Source organism: Taeniopygia guttata, chromosome 1, assembly GCF_048771995.1.
Source record: "Taeniopygia guttata chromosome 1, bTaeGut7.mat, whole genome shotgun sequence".
NCBI classification, from domain to species: domain Eukaryota; kingdom Metazoa; phylum Chordata; class Aves; order Passeriformes; family Estrildidae; genus Taeniopygia; species Taeniopygia guttata.
The window spans coordinates 27,011,775-27,028,840 of NC_133024.1; the positions used below are offsets into that span (position 1 = coordinate 27,011,775).

A 17,066-nucleotide genomic window follows, 5' to 3' on the forward strand; every position below is an offset into this window, starting at 1 on the left:
ACAGAAAATCTGCAACCTGAGGGGATATTTTAACTGATTTAATCTCAGGGATGATCTATGAGCATCGTAACACAAATGTACAGTGTTATGTCAAGTACTTATATAATGCTTTAAGAAAAACAGAAATGGTGAATAACCTAATTTCAGTAAAAATGAGAAAATACAAATAAGGAAGGTTTTATTAGACAGCTCATACAGGAGCTCTCACCATCTGGGATGTGCACTTCCTATGGCTCTCTAGCCATTAGCTGCTATGAAAACCAAGCTGTTTTAAGCACTGGTCTATCCAGTGACTGGAAAGACCAGGCATTAGCACTGCTATCTCAGGAAGGAGTTCCATGCACAGGGAAGGTTTTCTCATGTGACCTTTTATAGATCTCTTTTCTTTTAACACTGATTGGGGGGCAATAGTTGAAACAGCATTTAAGTGATTTCAGAAGAACCCCTACAGAACCCAGATAGTTTTAGAAAAAGAGGATAGGCCAGTCTGTTGCGATTTGTGATCAGATGAAGGGATATATTGCTATGATCAAATACTGAAATGTTTCTATTTCAGTGGGATGAATCTGCTCAGCAAATCTTTCCATTATGGCACAGAATATTTTAACCTTCTGAGAAATAAATTGTCTCCAGCAATTTCAGCCAACTGAATTCACACAATGAATATCACAAAGCTAAAAGATTTAGTCATGCTTCTCTAACATTGAATCTGGCTACAAAGAGAACCCAATCAGAAGCAGAAAAAAAAAAAGATTAAGAAACAAAATTGAGTCATCAAACCTTGTGCCAGCAGAACCCATCCAGATACATCTTGACAGAGTTTTCTAAGCCACGTCAGAATATTTGGGCCAGGTAGTTCCAATGACCTTGTGGACTTGGCACCACAAAACTGGGCAAGATCTTTCCACTTTGGTTGGTCCAGCTTTGCAACAGGGCTTTGAGCTTTTTTTTTTTTTTAATTTGGGGACAAAGGATTCTAAGATTAGTTGCTATACTTAAGAAAAATAGTCCCCCAAAAAACTTTGAAGACAAAAAACCAGAAGACAGCATTGCCTTTGGCTACTTCAGAGAGTCCCTCTAACAGTTCAAGGATGGCATTCCCACAGACATAATTGCTGCTTCCTCTAGTTACACAGATATCTCAACAAAACCTGCACAGAAAAAGCAGGAATTTGATACCAATTTGCATGTAGGCAGGAACTCTTGAAATCTGTGAAGGAAACCCAAAGTCTCTGTGAAGGAAACCCAAAGTCCCTCCAGTGTCCTAAAGCAGATTTTAAATAGGTAGATGAATTTTAAAAGGTTATCAATTGTCTTTCCTAGAAAATAAATTGATAACAATTTGAGTATTACAAATGGCCTGTCTTGGTTTGATAAAGAAGCGAGTCAAAGAATTACAACTAACAGTAATAAAATAATGCAGATTTCTAAAATCCTAGCTTTAGGACTATGAAGAGTCACTATTCTGAAACGAAACTAGAAGCATGAATGAAATGAAATGAAATGAAACTAGAAACATGTCAATTGCCTCATGTAAGTAATAGAACCTGATGGCTCAGAATTCAGGAAACAAAATTAGAAAACACAGGTTGTTTTCCTGCTCAAGCTCAAGACTTATTTCTCCAATTTTAACATTTAGAAATGCTGGTACTTCTTAACATGACACATTGCTCCTGGAAAGGGATACTGAACTGGAGACACCCAAACTGACAAACAGCTACAATTTATAGAACTGCCTGATTCATAGCAACAATGGTTTCCTCTCATGGAATAATTAAATCCGAATTGAAGACATAAATTTGATAACTTAAAAGACTATACAGGGCACTTGATCATGCAGTGGCATCAGATGCTCTGACAATGACAAAGGCAGATGCAAAGACATGCTAAACCAAAATGAACAAATTCTTTCCCTACCATCCTTTAAGTAGATTGACCTAAATACCAGGAACCAGCAGGCAGAGTAGATAAACTCTCCTCAGAAGATAAGACACTAAATACCTCAGTTAAATATACCACCTAATTTAGTGGATAATTTATAAAGCATCCTATATTCTGTAGTATAAACTGGTAGGAGCTTGGTAAGAGATAGAAAAGAGCTGAAAACAGATGAGTAGATAATGTCCACAGCATTATCTAGGGATTTAATGTCCCTTGACCTTCCCTGAAGCCACTACCTCCCTCAAAGGCATATTCATCTAACAACAATTCCCAAGTGCACACATTAAACCTCTATGTATCCACACAGTGTAAGGGCCAAGTTTTTCTGCAATAAAGTTCTCTTCACTTGCATCCACACAATACCACTTGACAAAGGCTGACTGGAAAACTGCTCCATTTTATTATGACATTTAGGAGTGCAGTATGAAATTTATTTTGTACTGGAATGAAAAATAAAATTAAGTCTTTCTATCCTTTTAACCATTCAGCATGGTTGCCAAAGTTGTTTCTAGCGTCAAACCCTCTCATGAAAACAGTGACACCAGAAAAGTTTTGGCTCCTGAGCTGTTCCATTTTACATCAACTTCTAAAATTACTTTCATTCAATAGGAATTAAATAAAACCTTTCTAACTTGTATTAAGAACAGAATTCCATTGAAATGCACAAATAGAATGAGGTTTGGTTTTGATAGGGCTATCTTTACTTTTGAGAAAGTCTAATCTTGACCACAACCTTTGTTATGGTGTTTTGTCAAAATCGATACACTTACACAAAAATAGGAAAGCTTTGATTATATGTTTCCACAAGAAATAAAAAGGTTTTCTTAAAAACACTCCTGACTAATGTTATGTTTGAAACTGTTTAGTTGAGTGCCCCATATTCTGTACTAGGCGTGCACTTCTGCCATTGGCAGATAACTCTTCTGAGCTTGTGCTTGGGTGAAAATATTCCTTCCTGTAAGTGTTACATCTCTGACATTAAAAGTCCCCTTTCACAGCAAACTAAACCAAACATTTTTGATTTTTCTACCCTATGAGTTTACTGTAATGAACACAAATAAATGCATACTCTATATCCCTAGTGCTACCCTCCTTTTAAAAAATCTTTTCTTTAGATATTTTTAGGCACAATGTTGAGAATCTAAAAAAGGGACATAGACAATAGAATGATATAAGGTAATAGAAATGTATAAGGTATTTAAGACCTACTGAAGAGAGGATATGAAAGATATTTAGAAAGAGAACATCTATTTTTAACTTTTTAAAAAATGAAATTCAGGCCATTGGGGTGAGTAACAGAAGGTAGTTTTGAATAATTATACACATGCATACACTTTTAAAAACATATATTTTAAATATATCTATTACCTAACTATAATTACATATAAAAATAATATATTTATACATATTTCAATATACAAATATATATAACATTTCATTTTTATAGTAGGAGCACCTATCCCAGGAAACACACACTCAGTTCCAATTTAAAGTGGACCTTCTCTCTACATCATAATGCGTTCAGTGCTTCAAATAATATTATCAGCAGCAACCTGTACTTCATAATTACACTCTACACATTTCTGACAAAGCATAAATTCACAGGAATGCTTGAAAACTGCTTTACATCCACTGCTTCCTGGCTAAATGTATTTCACTTTTTTCAACTTGGGCTTGTTAATTGTTATGTTTTATTATCCTACAGAAGTTCTTAATATATCTTGGTAATATATTTTGTTTTGGAAGTGACAGAAGAGGAATCTGTTTCATGTAAACCCAGAAAACTCAAGGATTCTTCTGTATCTGCTACAGTCTATTTCCCAAGGATTATGGCATCATAGTCTTAGGGGGAAAAACAACAATAACAATAACAATGAGCCCAAAGGAAAAAAAACCATAACATATACAACATAAATAATTTTAAAACAATAAGATTCTTTTTCTAAGCAATTACCTTTTAATCCTTTAAATGAGCTGTAAAAAACATGAGCTAATTAAGATTTAAATGCAAGCATTCAACTGAACTGGATTTTAATAGCAAAACTATGCATATTATGCTTTGCAAAAGAAGGATCTAGTTTGGGGATCTCTTTGGTTTGCTTATTGAAACTGCACAACTACTTGATATCTCAGAATGCCTGGTGATAAGGTTTGGCTGTTATGTATCTTGACAGTAAGCCTGGAGATTCTCCTACTTTTATCCATCCAAAGGTTTGAGGTTTCTGAGCTGACACTGCTTCCCTGTCAGCAAGGAGGTAAAATAAAGTGAGGTTTTGTGTGAAAACAATCTGCCATGCAGATCTGGAACAGGAGAATCAAATAGGTCTTGTGTTCACCCAGTGATGACAAAAAGTAGAATGATTTGTAGTCAAAATTTTGTATTATCTTCTGTTTAAGTATTTACAGTTCCAGAATGTGATCTGAAATCTAATGTTTGCTTGTTTGCTCATCACATGTGAATATCAGAGACAATTCACATAAACCAGGTGGGATTACAAGATCCTGGATAATGTAATTTAAAAGTTTTCACTATTTCAGATTCAATGAAGAAAGGAAAAAAATAAGAGACAATAGATGCCAGCAGATATAAGGATGAGTTTATTTTTAAACTGTATCAGAGGAAAAAAAATCATTAACATGGCATTGCTCTGGTATTAAACTGAAAAAATAGAACACTGATCCCAGAAACCCACTGATTCAAAAGAAGAGAAAGACTGAGCATACAGACTAATCAGCATTAGAGGTGAGGGAATAATTTAACAAAAAGCATAAGAGAACTGTGCAGCCAACAAGCATTAATTCCTTTGCTTGCTAAAATCTAGAGATAATTAAAAGCTTTGAATGACCTTGGTACCCCCCACCACCAAAAAGCCCAGAGCGAAGAAGGACCAACAGGATCCTGCTGGATCCACGGGTGGTGTTATTTTCTACTTGAACTCTCTCTCTTCCCCCTCTCTCTTCTATTTCTAATTAATTGTTAAATAAAATCGGTACCATTGACTTTGGCATATGGCCTTGTTTGCACCTTAATTTGGGCAGAGGCATCTCTCAATAATCATATCTTAACACTCTAATATTTAATAGTGGCAAAATATCTTAATTACATATAATGTTATTAACCTTAATAGAAAACGGATCCAACAAACAGGTGTATAAACAATAAAAAATACACCTGATAAAATACATATATTTTTAGTTTCAGGTCTTGTTAGAATTGCACATGACAAATTATGAAATCTGTTGATATATTACAGGAAGCATAAAGTTTTCCCTTTCATATATAAGTGAAATAATTAATTCCTCAGCATCTTTACGAGAGAATCAGCCAATCATCATTCAATTAAGTGCTGGAATAAGTACAAAATTACCAAGCAGGACTCCTACTACCATCAAGTTAGAAAAGGTGTTGGACATCTACTTCTCCCGGATTTGGAAATCTTTTAGCTACATCTTCATAAACCCTGCCCTGAGCCTCTTCACTTTGTACAATAAGAGTGATATGAGATACAAAACAATAAAATGATTGAGAGCCTGAAGTGGAATAACTTAGAGCAGACAGCAGGAATTATTTTTAGATGATATATAATTAGCTTGCAATGTATCATGAGCCGTTTGTTAAAGGTTCTTGACTTCTAGGGCACTGCAGACTACTGCACTGAAATTTATTAAAACTCCTGCATTTCAGTAGATGCAAATTTTAAGACCAATGGCATAGTCTTAAAATACCAATAACAATCACATTACTATGCGTGTTATTAGTCCCAAATTCACACACGTTATATGTTCAAAGACCATTGAATATTAGGAATCTCACAGTACCCCTAAAACTGAATATGGAAACTTGTGGAAATAGCAGCATGTTGAATCCTGCCACAGAGAACTGTATGTGGCAATGATAGAAATGCTCCTTTCAGAAGAACTTTTCACAACTCTGTGTTCTGTGCCAACCTTGTACTTGTTTATCTTTGCTAGTGGAAGCAGTGAAAGCAGTGAAACTTTTGCCTGCTCAAACTGGACATGGAATGTATGTGAATATTCAGGAGCAAACTCTGCCCAGAGAGGTGGGATGTTAATGCTGTGGCAACGTGATCGATCTTTTAATTTGCTGCAGCCTGAACGGAAACTGAGTCCAAGCAAAAGGTCAGAACAGGCATTTTATATTCTGTGTTAAAAGAGAGAAGGAAAAAAATGTCTTTGAGGAGTAAAGTAAGTAGCTAATGAGACACAGCACTGACAGCTGGAATTTAATAAGTGTCCACTTCACAAGGAAAATTGCTCTTAGTAATTAAATACAGGTATCATACAAAGCTTCTGCTGAGAGCTAGACTTCAAAATCCTTCTGTCAAGTAGGACTGAAGAAGTTTTACATACCAGGTAATATAAGGGTGAGTTTGCCTGGGAGGCTAGTCCTAAATAAGAGGGTTAATTGCATAAAATTCACAGTCCTTTCAGTGGTAAATAATTCCGAAGGGACTTGTTCAGATAGTAGCCTGGCATTACTGAAAAACAGACCGCAGCTAAAATGTACTGTTATAAAGTTCACCAAAACCTGAGACACATAAAAAGTTTATTAGTCATTGCAGAAATAAAACACAAACAAAGTCTTTTTAGAGGGATCCAAAATTCTTTATGCTCCAGGTCTGTAAAGACCATAAAACTCTACCTGAGAAAATTTTAAACAATCTTCTAATTAATCACAGGATTTTATCGCCTCTCACAAGCTGTAAGTAAAAACATTAACAGGGTAGGAGGAAGTGCTCTTTGTACTAAGCATGATTCCAAACCCTGCTGGCATAGCCCACTAGGTGAATCAGGTTACATCAAACTGAGATTATAATGGGTACTAGCACACAGAGCAGTGTTTTATATAGGGGACTGCATACCCATAACTAAAGGTATAAGTTTCTAAATTATTGGGAGCCTTGGAGATAGTAGAGTCTGACAGGTTTTCTGTAATTTGAGACCTCACCATCAAAATATGATCATGTAACATATCCCTCAATAATGAAACTCTCATCCCTTGAAAACGTGTTTTGATGATCACCTAATCAGCAGTCCAACAGAATATTGCTGGTATCACAAAAACAAAGCAGTTTAAGTATCTAGATGGTTGAATGTTTTTAATAGCTAGAGCCAACAAACTTGCATTTACTCAAGAATGTATAACAGAACCACACAGGTCCACACACTCAGTGTAAAAGGGCACTGACTCTGCAATACCTGTTTTAACCTACCTCATAGTACATAGGCATATCCTTAGCCTTTTTTCCCTTTTGACCCCCAGATTCCGTGATCTGCAAGTAAATAAAGCATTCTAGTGTGAGAAGATTTTATGTTTACCCAAAGTATTTTACTCATTATTCCCTTTTGCAAACACTACACTCACACTCCAAAACAGTGAGGTATCATCTAATGGCAACCCTGTGCCTTAGGCAGGGAGTTTTTCTGATCAGCACCTTGAAGAAAAGTCTGTAACAAAACTTCATTTACAGGGAGCAGAGCAGCTTATAACACAAGCTTTTCTTTTTCTATTTTTAACTCCTATGAATTAGAGCAATGAAGCCTGTAAGAAGAGAGTAAATCCTATGAGGAGTGGATGAAGGAGCTGAGGCTGTTTAATCAGGAGAAATCCATCTCTCAGGGGAGACTTTCTCACTTGCTACAAATCCCTGAAAGGAGGTTGTAACAAGTTGGGGATCAGCATCATCTCCCAGGCAACAAGTGACAGGTTGAGAGGAAATGGCCTCAAGCTGTGCCAGGATATGTTCATGCTGGACATCAAGAAATATTTTTTCACAGAAAGGGTTGTCAAGCTGCCCAAGGAGGTGGTAGAGTTATCATTCCTGGACGTGTTCAAGAGATGACTAGATGTGGCACTTCATGCTGTGCTTTAGTTGATAAGGTGGTGTTCAAATGTTGCACTCCATGATCTTAAAGATCTTTTGAAGTTTTAGAATCAACCTTAATGATTCTATGAATTAGTGTAATTTTTGAAACTTCCACAGAGTAGTTTATCATTACCACAGACCAAAGAAGGCAGGATCTAGAAGTGACATCTACAGTTTGGTTCATTATTAAAAGTTACTTCCTTGAAATACCTGTCTGTAAATGTCTTCACACGTTACCACACTGAAGAGCTTGCGCAGTGGCACTTGCACAGCCAGAGCCAGGGCCTGGGTGTGGATTTCATCCTCAATCTTGGTCCCAACAACAAAAGTGATGCTAGGCTTCCAGTCATCCTACATTCCAAAATAAAATATTTAAGGTATTAAAACTCATGCCAACAAAAATCCTCTGCAGTTTCAAAGAGTAATCTTGTAGAGATGGCTTTGTCACTTGAAGACATATTAAACATCACTGTATTAATCACTGAAATTGCATGCAACTCGAAAAAGCCCACTTTGTCCCAATTCTTTCTGCCATCAGGTGGCAGCATTATGCTACGGAAAACACAAATGCCCACTAAAAGCCTTGGACCTTTACACACACAAATGATGTATTAGCATCTCACAAAGATGTAGTAACTTTAAAATGGCATTTGCAGATTTGACAGTTCAGGTAGCAAAAAAAGAAGTGAATTTTGAATATATGTATTATTGTGATTATTTGATATAGAAAACAATTAACAATTTTCAGCTCCCTCATCCTGTGAATTAGATACGATTTTCTGTACATCGTAGCATTATTTTATGATGTTTTATGAAGGTATATTTATGCATAGTATGGCTCTTGTATGGCTTCACTAAATATTCTGAATCAAAACAAAATCACTTAGCAATGGCAAGTTGTACACTGCAATATTGATAAGTTAAAAACACTAGCAGTTTTTAAACATCTGCAGTAGCATACATGTTATTGTAATGCAAAAAAAAAAAAGTTTTCAGCAGTGAAAAAATGCAGAACAAGAGAAGACTGGAACACTTTCTTTAGTGATGTGCATTCACAAAAGCTTAAAAATTATGTAACTTAAGCAACTTTTATTGGTTACTGTCTTTGACATTCCTACTGGAATCCCTTTCACAGAGTGAGTCACTATCTCCAGCACATCTAGATCTCAATCTAGAGTATTCTTTATCACCATTAGTGGTGGCTGAACTTGGAGCATTTGTAATGGTTGTGATGTACAGGAATCACCGTTTCTCTTTTTTTTTTTTTTTTCAATGCATGTCTGTATGTGTAAACTGCAAGGTTCCCACTGCAGCTGCATAAAGGTAAACATGGAAAGAGATTCAGTCAGATCAAGGCAGGCCCAGGACAGTCACACTGATCAGGACAAGGCTAAGCAGAGTCACAGTCCTGTATGCATCACAGCAAGGAAAGATTTTAAGATTTAACACAGGGTGGTGAATTTAGGATATTGAATATTTTAATATATTTATATTATGTACAAAGTCCCTGAGCTGAGTTATGGTAAAGTGAGGAAAAGGACCATTCTAAGAAAAAGACTCAGATGGTAAGAGAAGCATTTTCTTCCAGTTTTATAGTACCCTTCTTCATTTATTTCTTTTCTTAGCTGGTAAAAAGCCTACCCAATGTCTGCAATTTGAGTAACTGATGGCTTGGGATGGGAGAAAGTCACAGTTGACTTCAATTACAAAACAGTGCATGCATGTATGGTGGGAAACAGTTTGACAAACACTCAAGGTAACAAAGGATAACATCACATGAGTATTCCCCATTTTTCTAACCACAGAAGATTCAGAAAAACAAAAAAGATGTAAAGATCACCTGGGTCATTAAGTGAAACTGCAAGTAGCTACAGATCAGATCACTAATCCAAAAGGGTGCCTACACTTCCACATATCATGAACTTCCTTGATGGTTTATTGCAGCACAAGATAAACCTCAAGTTTTAAAAATTATGAAGTGCTAGAGAGATCAAGCATATCACTGATGCTCTAGGAGTGTGCAAACATGGTGGAATTTATGAGTGTCCAGCTGCATTGGGGAAGCAGACACTGCTCATTGGAGAAGTGGCAGCAGTAGTGGGGACTGAAATTCTTCCTGCCTAAAGCTAGGTAGCTACTGGTGCACAGCACTTTGAAAGAGCTCTAGGTATTCTGTATTGTCAATGTACACAGGAGCTGCAGTGAATCTGGATTAAAGCTATCACTGTATACCTGACAAGAACTGGACAGTAAAACTTCAGCATTCTTTGAACAGAAAGTATTTAGATGCTTATGTGGAAATGCATCATTTTCTAGGCTCTCAGAAGTGAGACTGAAATGCTCCCATGTGGCAGTATCCTGGTGTTCCCAGTGATGACCAGCAGACACGGAATCTTTAGAATAACCATCTACCTGTGGCGTGAGCTAGTGGAGAAACTGTTACCACTACACTGCCCACTTCAGTGAGGACCACCAAGAGAGGCAAACAAGGTCCAGTAAGTCTCACAGAGAGATGCTGACAGCTCAAGAGCAGCAAGAATCAGGAATGTTAGGCTCTACTCAGGCTCCTATGGTAAGCATGGTTCAGCAGCAATACAGAGCTTACTCCCACAACTTCCTGCAGTTCTTCACATATACAAAAAAAAAATCTCTCAGAGTTCTAAAGCCCTGCCTTATGCCTTCTTTAGTTCCTCCTTAAAACATGCTGATAGCTTGCTGCCCACCAATTAAACCTGCTTAGCACTGATTAATATCATTGCAACAACATCTGTGGAACCTGTCTTCTTATCATCCTCTCTCTTCTTTTTCCACCCCTTGGTAACAACTGTTTCTAGTTAATTTCTTCTCCCTTTTCCACTCTTTTTTCCTGAGTTACACATTGTCTTAACGTTTCCCCCACCTGTGACTTGCTCCCCAGCTCTTGTCCTCTGTCTCCTTGCTCAGCTAGTCTCCAGTTTCATTATCCAACCCCAGTTCAAGCTTTCTCCATCCTCAGATTCCTTCTCCAAATTCTTATTCTCTAGCCCATATAATAATTCCCAGGCATTTTCAGAGTCATGGTTGAGCAATGAGACCCTCCTCTTTCACAAAAGTACTATAAGCCTTTCTAGGAAATGAGAATTTTCCTTGTTTCCACTGAGGTGTCCTCCATCTCAGCAGCCTGTGACAAACACCAAAGCAAAACATCAGGATAGGTCCCGTTTGTGCAAAATGAGTATTTAGAAAAGACAAAACAGGACTTATGCAAACAGAATTATCCAACTCCAGATTTTTATTATGCAAGAAGAAATTATCATCAGTGGGCCACACCATCTTCCCACTGAAAATGCTCTGCTTCAAAGAAACAAGGTGATAAAGCTGAGCCACGGAACATCTATGAGAATATTTAACCTATAGGCAAACCATTGGTTAATACATTAAAATAAAATAAATGGAATAAGCCTCTACAAGATAACTGAACTGGTAGTGAAAATTATAACCTTACTTAATTCTACAGAAGTATATTCAGATTGATACAAGTTATTTAATACAAAAAAATAATTATTATTAGAGACAGCCTGTACCTCTCTATTGCTAAATGAAGAAAAGAAACTGCTTTTCTAAAAAAAGTGCAATACCTGGGAATAGGCCATGGAAGTAGCTAGCAAATATCTGAAGCAGCTATACACATCTTCAAAGGCAATAATGATCTAGACTTCCCAAAGTCATTAACTGCATGTCATCTATTTCTAGATTGACCGGTTTTAAAACACTTAAAGATCATTTTTCAGAAAAGCTGCACACTGAGAACATGAATTGTACTCAATAGTCATTGTGCTGCATAAATACACAGCTTAAGGTGTTTAATTGATTAGACTATTTTCTGAGGTTAAAAATCGAATATTTTTGCAATACTGCCTTTATATTATCGATCCTGTAACAGTATCCTTAATGTTCAAGGCACTGAAAGGACAGAGGAGAAACAGACCCTGCTTCTACAGCTCACCACCTAAAATCACAACATAAAAATGTGAAGGAAAAGTAGTAAAATGTATATGGTTACTCTAAAAATATTTTCTCCCTCAATATACAACTGCTCCTCTACTTAGTTTTATTCTTTCAAATGTTACCGTGGTATGAAGGCTTGAGAAAGGATCTGAAAGACGATAGATTAGTGACTCTAAGGCTACCTCAAATGACATTCCCAGCTTAATGAACAGGATAGAAAAACCATAAAAATAACTACTGGAAAATTATGGAAACAGTCGAGGGAGGTTGCCACTGAGAATTTAACATAAGCACTACAAAATGAACAACGAAGACCAAAATGCAGGGAGCAGATATCCCACAGAATCAACAATGCCAGTTCAAATGTGAATTAAAAACAAATTTAAGCTGGAAATGTGGTATTGGCAACTAAATATTGCTTAAGCAATCTGAAACAAACTCCAGTTAAGGGCAGGCCAGATCACTTTCATTGGAAAACATCCAGTGACAACCATTGCTACAAATGACACTGTCCTGGTTTTAACACTCCTGGCCATGTCAAGAGTTGCAATGCACCGAAGTCTCTCAGTGTTAGAAATAACCATCTGTGTGGGAAATTTCTGTGTCCCTCAGCTGGAGAGGCTCCAAATCCACAAGATCACCCTAATTCTGGAAGCTCCATGTAAGCAGCAAATGGTTGTCCAAAATCCTTGCTTTCACAAAACACAGAAGGTGCCTCATCTTCCCATGATTTTCCTCTCAAGGCTCCATTGTGTTCTTCTGTAATGTTATTTTTCCCAGCTCTTAAAAACCAGTACACATAGCCTGCATATCTTCATCACAGCAGTACTGGAATATCATAGCTGTGTTGAGAAAATATCTAACTTAATTCACATTGAAGAAAAAAGCAGATGTAGCACACCATTTTTTTTTTCTTCCTTTTTATACATATCTTGTTTTCTCTGCTTCATTTCCTAGACACAAAAGGCCAGCTGTTCTAGGGAAGACAGTTGAACAAGTTAGGTATATGTTTATTTTTTCAGTACCAATTTCTAGATCTCTTTGGCCAAGAAAAGCATCAAGCAGCCATCTTACCCTCCTCCTATTTCCAGACAATCTGGGCATTGTAATTTTATTTTTGTGGTACTTACTGTTGTGGAGTTCACTGTTTTTTTGTTTGGTTGTTATTTTGGTTGTTTGGTTGGTTGTTTGTTTTGTTTTGGTTTGGTTTGGTTTTTTGCAGGTTGTCTGTTTGTTTTCTTTGATTGTTTGTCTTTTTTCCCTTAGGACAACAACAAGTAAGTTATTTTCATTACACCAGAATTTCAAATTTACCTGTAAGGGCTGAGAAGAAACATTCAAAAACTCAAACTCAAAACATCTGAGCATCACACATATTAGTGATTTATGAACAATTAAGACTACTAACAACTCTAGCTAGCACTCTTTACTTTCAACAATGGGGGAGCTTGTAAACCAGTAAATACAACTGCCATTACTCAGAAAGTTTGCTTATCAGTTTTGTAGCCTTAAGGTTCCATCACTGCTTGGAAATCTGCAGAGCCACTTTCATTGCTGATGACACACCCACATTTACTAATGGATTTTGTTCTTAAGAGCCTGAGCTTTTGCTGTACAACATGGGCAAGTGAGAGAATGTCAAAGCTGAAAAGAACATTAATTTTTCTCTGAAGAGAAAGTAGTATGAATAGTAATCAAAAGCAGAGCCATCCTATTCAGAACATTTTTAGAAGTTTCACAAGATTTTAAGTTCCATTTTCAGGCCCTAAAATGCTAATGAAATGAGAGAAATCATACAGATGGAAAGTCAGCACAGAATATAGCTTCTCACTGCTATGCTTAGTTATACCAGTTAATAAGAACAAATAATAAATGACAGTTATTTCAATTAAGGGCTGTATTTGCCCAGAATTCACCATTCACTTAGCAATTATTGCCCTTTAGCTACTTAGCACATGCAAAGTTTAAAACTACTTAAGAATCTTAATTTATATTTTGCAATTTAATTCTTCTGTAGTGAGCCCAATCAAAATAGATGATAAATAGCTGAAAGCAAATACAGTTTGCAACTCCATGTTCTTCTGCATAGCACATTACAAACAAGAAAGATATACATAAACTATAATATGAGGCTCTGGAAAATCCGTATTTCCTCTGTATGTGTTTTTAACTTGTGTGTTTGCCAGTTTTCACAGTGCATTTAGTAAAAGCAATTATTTGGTTAGTAAATACCATTTAAATCATATTTTAGTTAGTATACCCGTTCATAAAAATCTTAACAGCACTGGTAAAATGCTTTTCATCGATTGAACTAATAAAATAGTGTAAGTCATAAACACATTAAAATGTGAAATTTCACCACTTGGTCTATCTGGTACAATTTAAAACCAGTTGTAGCAAATTCCTTTTGCCTCCAATAAAGTGAAAGAATATTTTCAAATTGATACAAGCAGATCTAAAAATTCCTTACATATGAATTATGAGGAGAGACATTTATTTACTTGATAGGAGTTCCTGTCATCTCCCAAATAATTTCAGATTCATATGGTATTTCAAGTACAATACTGAGGACGAGTAAGAAATAAGTTTTGTGCACTATGTCTAGTGAGAGTTAAAATTCAAGCTGTTCAACACTCTCTTTTACAGACTGCTTTCAGTTCCTGAATTTTATATATTTGAGTTTAAACTTTGTATGTTGCATGATTACTGGGGTAGGGCGAGTGGGGGGAGAGAAAGTGTGGTTAGAATATTTGCAGAATGAGATTTGATTTTTAAAAATCATGTTTATCCTTTAATAAAAACCCCTATGTGATTAAGTAGTTAAGATATTCAATGCTCTCTGTGTTCAAGAGGAAGGAATTAAATTTGGCAGCAGAACTGTACTTGTGTCAAAGATTTGCTTTTACAGAGCATGTTTATTTACATTATGTACACCCACATTTGGCCACACTTGATGAATCTTGATTCACAGATGCTCAGAAGAGATTTGTTGGCATTTGACAGTTTTGCACTGAGTGTGCTCTTGCCCATGACTATAAGAGCTGCATAAGAACACTCCTGCAGTAAGAAATTTCAGTGGCTGCCCAGCATCTCAGAAGCCTGAGCTCAAGCTGACCGCAGCAAGGGGACAGTTTTTCCCAAGTTCCCAAGGCTCTGTCTGTGAACAGCACAGCAGAGAAAGTGAAATTAGCTTAAGTGGAACAGAAGGCAGTCAGATGATACCAGAATTATGGAAACAAGGAATCTCAAATCAGCCCCCATGGGTACAGGAATTACTATAATCTTTAATTAGGTGATCACATACCTTTCCCTAAAGAATTCTTGCCCCATCCAGTGAACATTCAGCATTTTTTCCATCTGTCTCAATGAGTGGTCCGGAATAATATCAACTTTGACATTTCCTAAATTTTGAGCATTTTATTTCCTACCTTTAAAAATACTTTAATATAATGGTTTGCATTTAAGAAATGTAATAAACTACGTGTAGAGGCCGCAGAGCATACAAAGCACTTTGTTCAGTGAATTCACTACACAATATCCACAGCCACAATAAACACTACCATAAAAAAATATAATCACTAATTGGCACCTTGCTAGTAAGCACTGGAGGAAGACCAGGAACAGAGTAGGTGATGGAGATTGAACCTTCACCCCATTCTTATGCTTCAGGGAGGTTTTCTAAGGCTAGGGACAAGATTCACAAGTAAGAAAAGATTCAAGCATCTTAGAACTCTACTGAAAAATCTGTGTTCTAGGGAAAAATGGGAAACAACAGCCTAAGCTATTAAAAAAGTGTTCTTGTTTGGCTAAGCTTGTATTATATGGTTACTACCAAATAAAAGTAAAAGCAAGTAAATATTTAAGAGATTTTTGGACGTCTGTGGCCTTTTCAGGAAAAGCAATTAGCCAGTTTAAAAGCCTCCCCTTGAATTAAAAGTTCCTCATATTTAACCAGTGTTGCTGGCATATTAAAAGAAAAAAAAAACAACCCAACAAAACACAAACCCACATCAGCTAAAACAAAAAACTGCTTTTTTTTTTTTTCTTTTAAATAGGGCACAACAGGAATCCAGAAAACAAGGAAACCACGGAAGCAATTTGTCTCACTTGCAGAAGCTGTGCTAGATAAACACATGTGAGATAAATATTATTGTTTGCTAAACTACCACCCTATTTTGAAACCAAATTCTCTCTTGCAAGTCAAGATTTATGAGAATTACATTGCTTACACAGAACCTGGAAACCTAAATATGCCTTTAGATCCTCACACTCAGTAAAAGGAAAAAAAAAATAAAAAGGGAAAAAAAGTGCCTTTTAGCTGCACACACTTGGGCAGGAAAATTACAGCCTCGCATTTTCAACGCTACAGTTAATGCTGTGTCAGCACCTCCATCAAGCCTCGTTGTTCAGCAGCTTATAAAAAGTTCACTCCGAGCCGAAACCTGGCACCCAGAGCCCAGAAAGGAAAGTGCCGAGGGAGGAGGAGCAGAGAAACCCGCTGATGGCGGGGGGCAAAGGGGCAGGGGGGCTCCGCCGCACATCGGGACCATTCACGGCCCTCCCGGGACCCCAGCAGCCCCCGGCAGCCGCGACCCCCGGCCCGGGGGAGCACCGAGCCGCCTCCAGCCCGCTCCCGCTGCCCCTCGGCTGCCTTCACCTCCTCGAGGCGGGCGGACACCAGCGCGGCCTCCCAGCTCGGCAGCCCGGGCACCGGCGTCTCCAGGCCGGTCTTTGCGCGTTTGGAGCCCATGGCGGTGCGGCGGCGGCCCCAGCTCCGCCGGCCCCACGCGTCGCCCCGGAGACGGCGGCGCGGGCGGGGCCTGCCCGCCGCGGGAGCGCTGGGCCCGGCCGGGGCGGCCGCTGCGGCCTCGCCCCGACGGGAACGGCTGGCGGAGCCGGCGCTGCTCGGCCTCGGGAAGGGATGTCACCGGTGTCTGTAAATACCTAAAGGGGGTGTCAGAGGGTGGAGCCGGGCTCTGATCGGGGATGCCAAGCCACAGGACAAGAGGCAGCGGGCAGAAACTGATGCCCAGGAAGTTGCACCTGAATATGGGTGAGAGCTTTGCTGTGCGGGTGGCCGCGCACTGAAACAGGTTGCCCCGGGAGGTTGTGGAGTCTCACTCGCTGGCGATTGGCAAGAACCATCTGTATGTAACTCTGTGCCATGTGGTTCTAGGAACTCTGCTTGAGTAGGGAGTTGGACCAGATGATCCACTGTGGTTATTTCTGACCTGATGGATTCTGTGCATT

The 17,066-nt window shown here is 38.0% G+C and overlaps 1 protein-coding gene across 1 annotated transcript in view; it reads right to left on the reverse strand.

Annotated features, from left to right (window-relative positions):
- SPAG17 (sperm associated antigen 17) overlaps positions 1–16,691 on the reverse strand; it is an 89,529-nt gene extending 72,838 nt beyond the window's left edge. The window contains exons 1-3 of the mRNA XM_072925738.1: positions 16,474–16,691; positions 8,040–8,180; positions 7,176–7,235 (exon numbers count right to left, since the gene is read on the reverse strand). Coding sequence (XP_072781839.1) covers positions 7,176–7,235; positions 8,040–8,180; positions 16,474–16,566 — 294 coding nt within the window. The 5' untranslated portion in view covers positions 16,567–16,691. The remainder of the gene's footprint in view (positions 1–7,175; positions 7,236–8,039; positions 8,181–16,473) is intronic.
- Between the last annotated feature and the right edge of the window lie 375 nt (positions 16,692–17,066).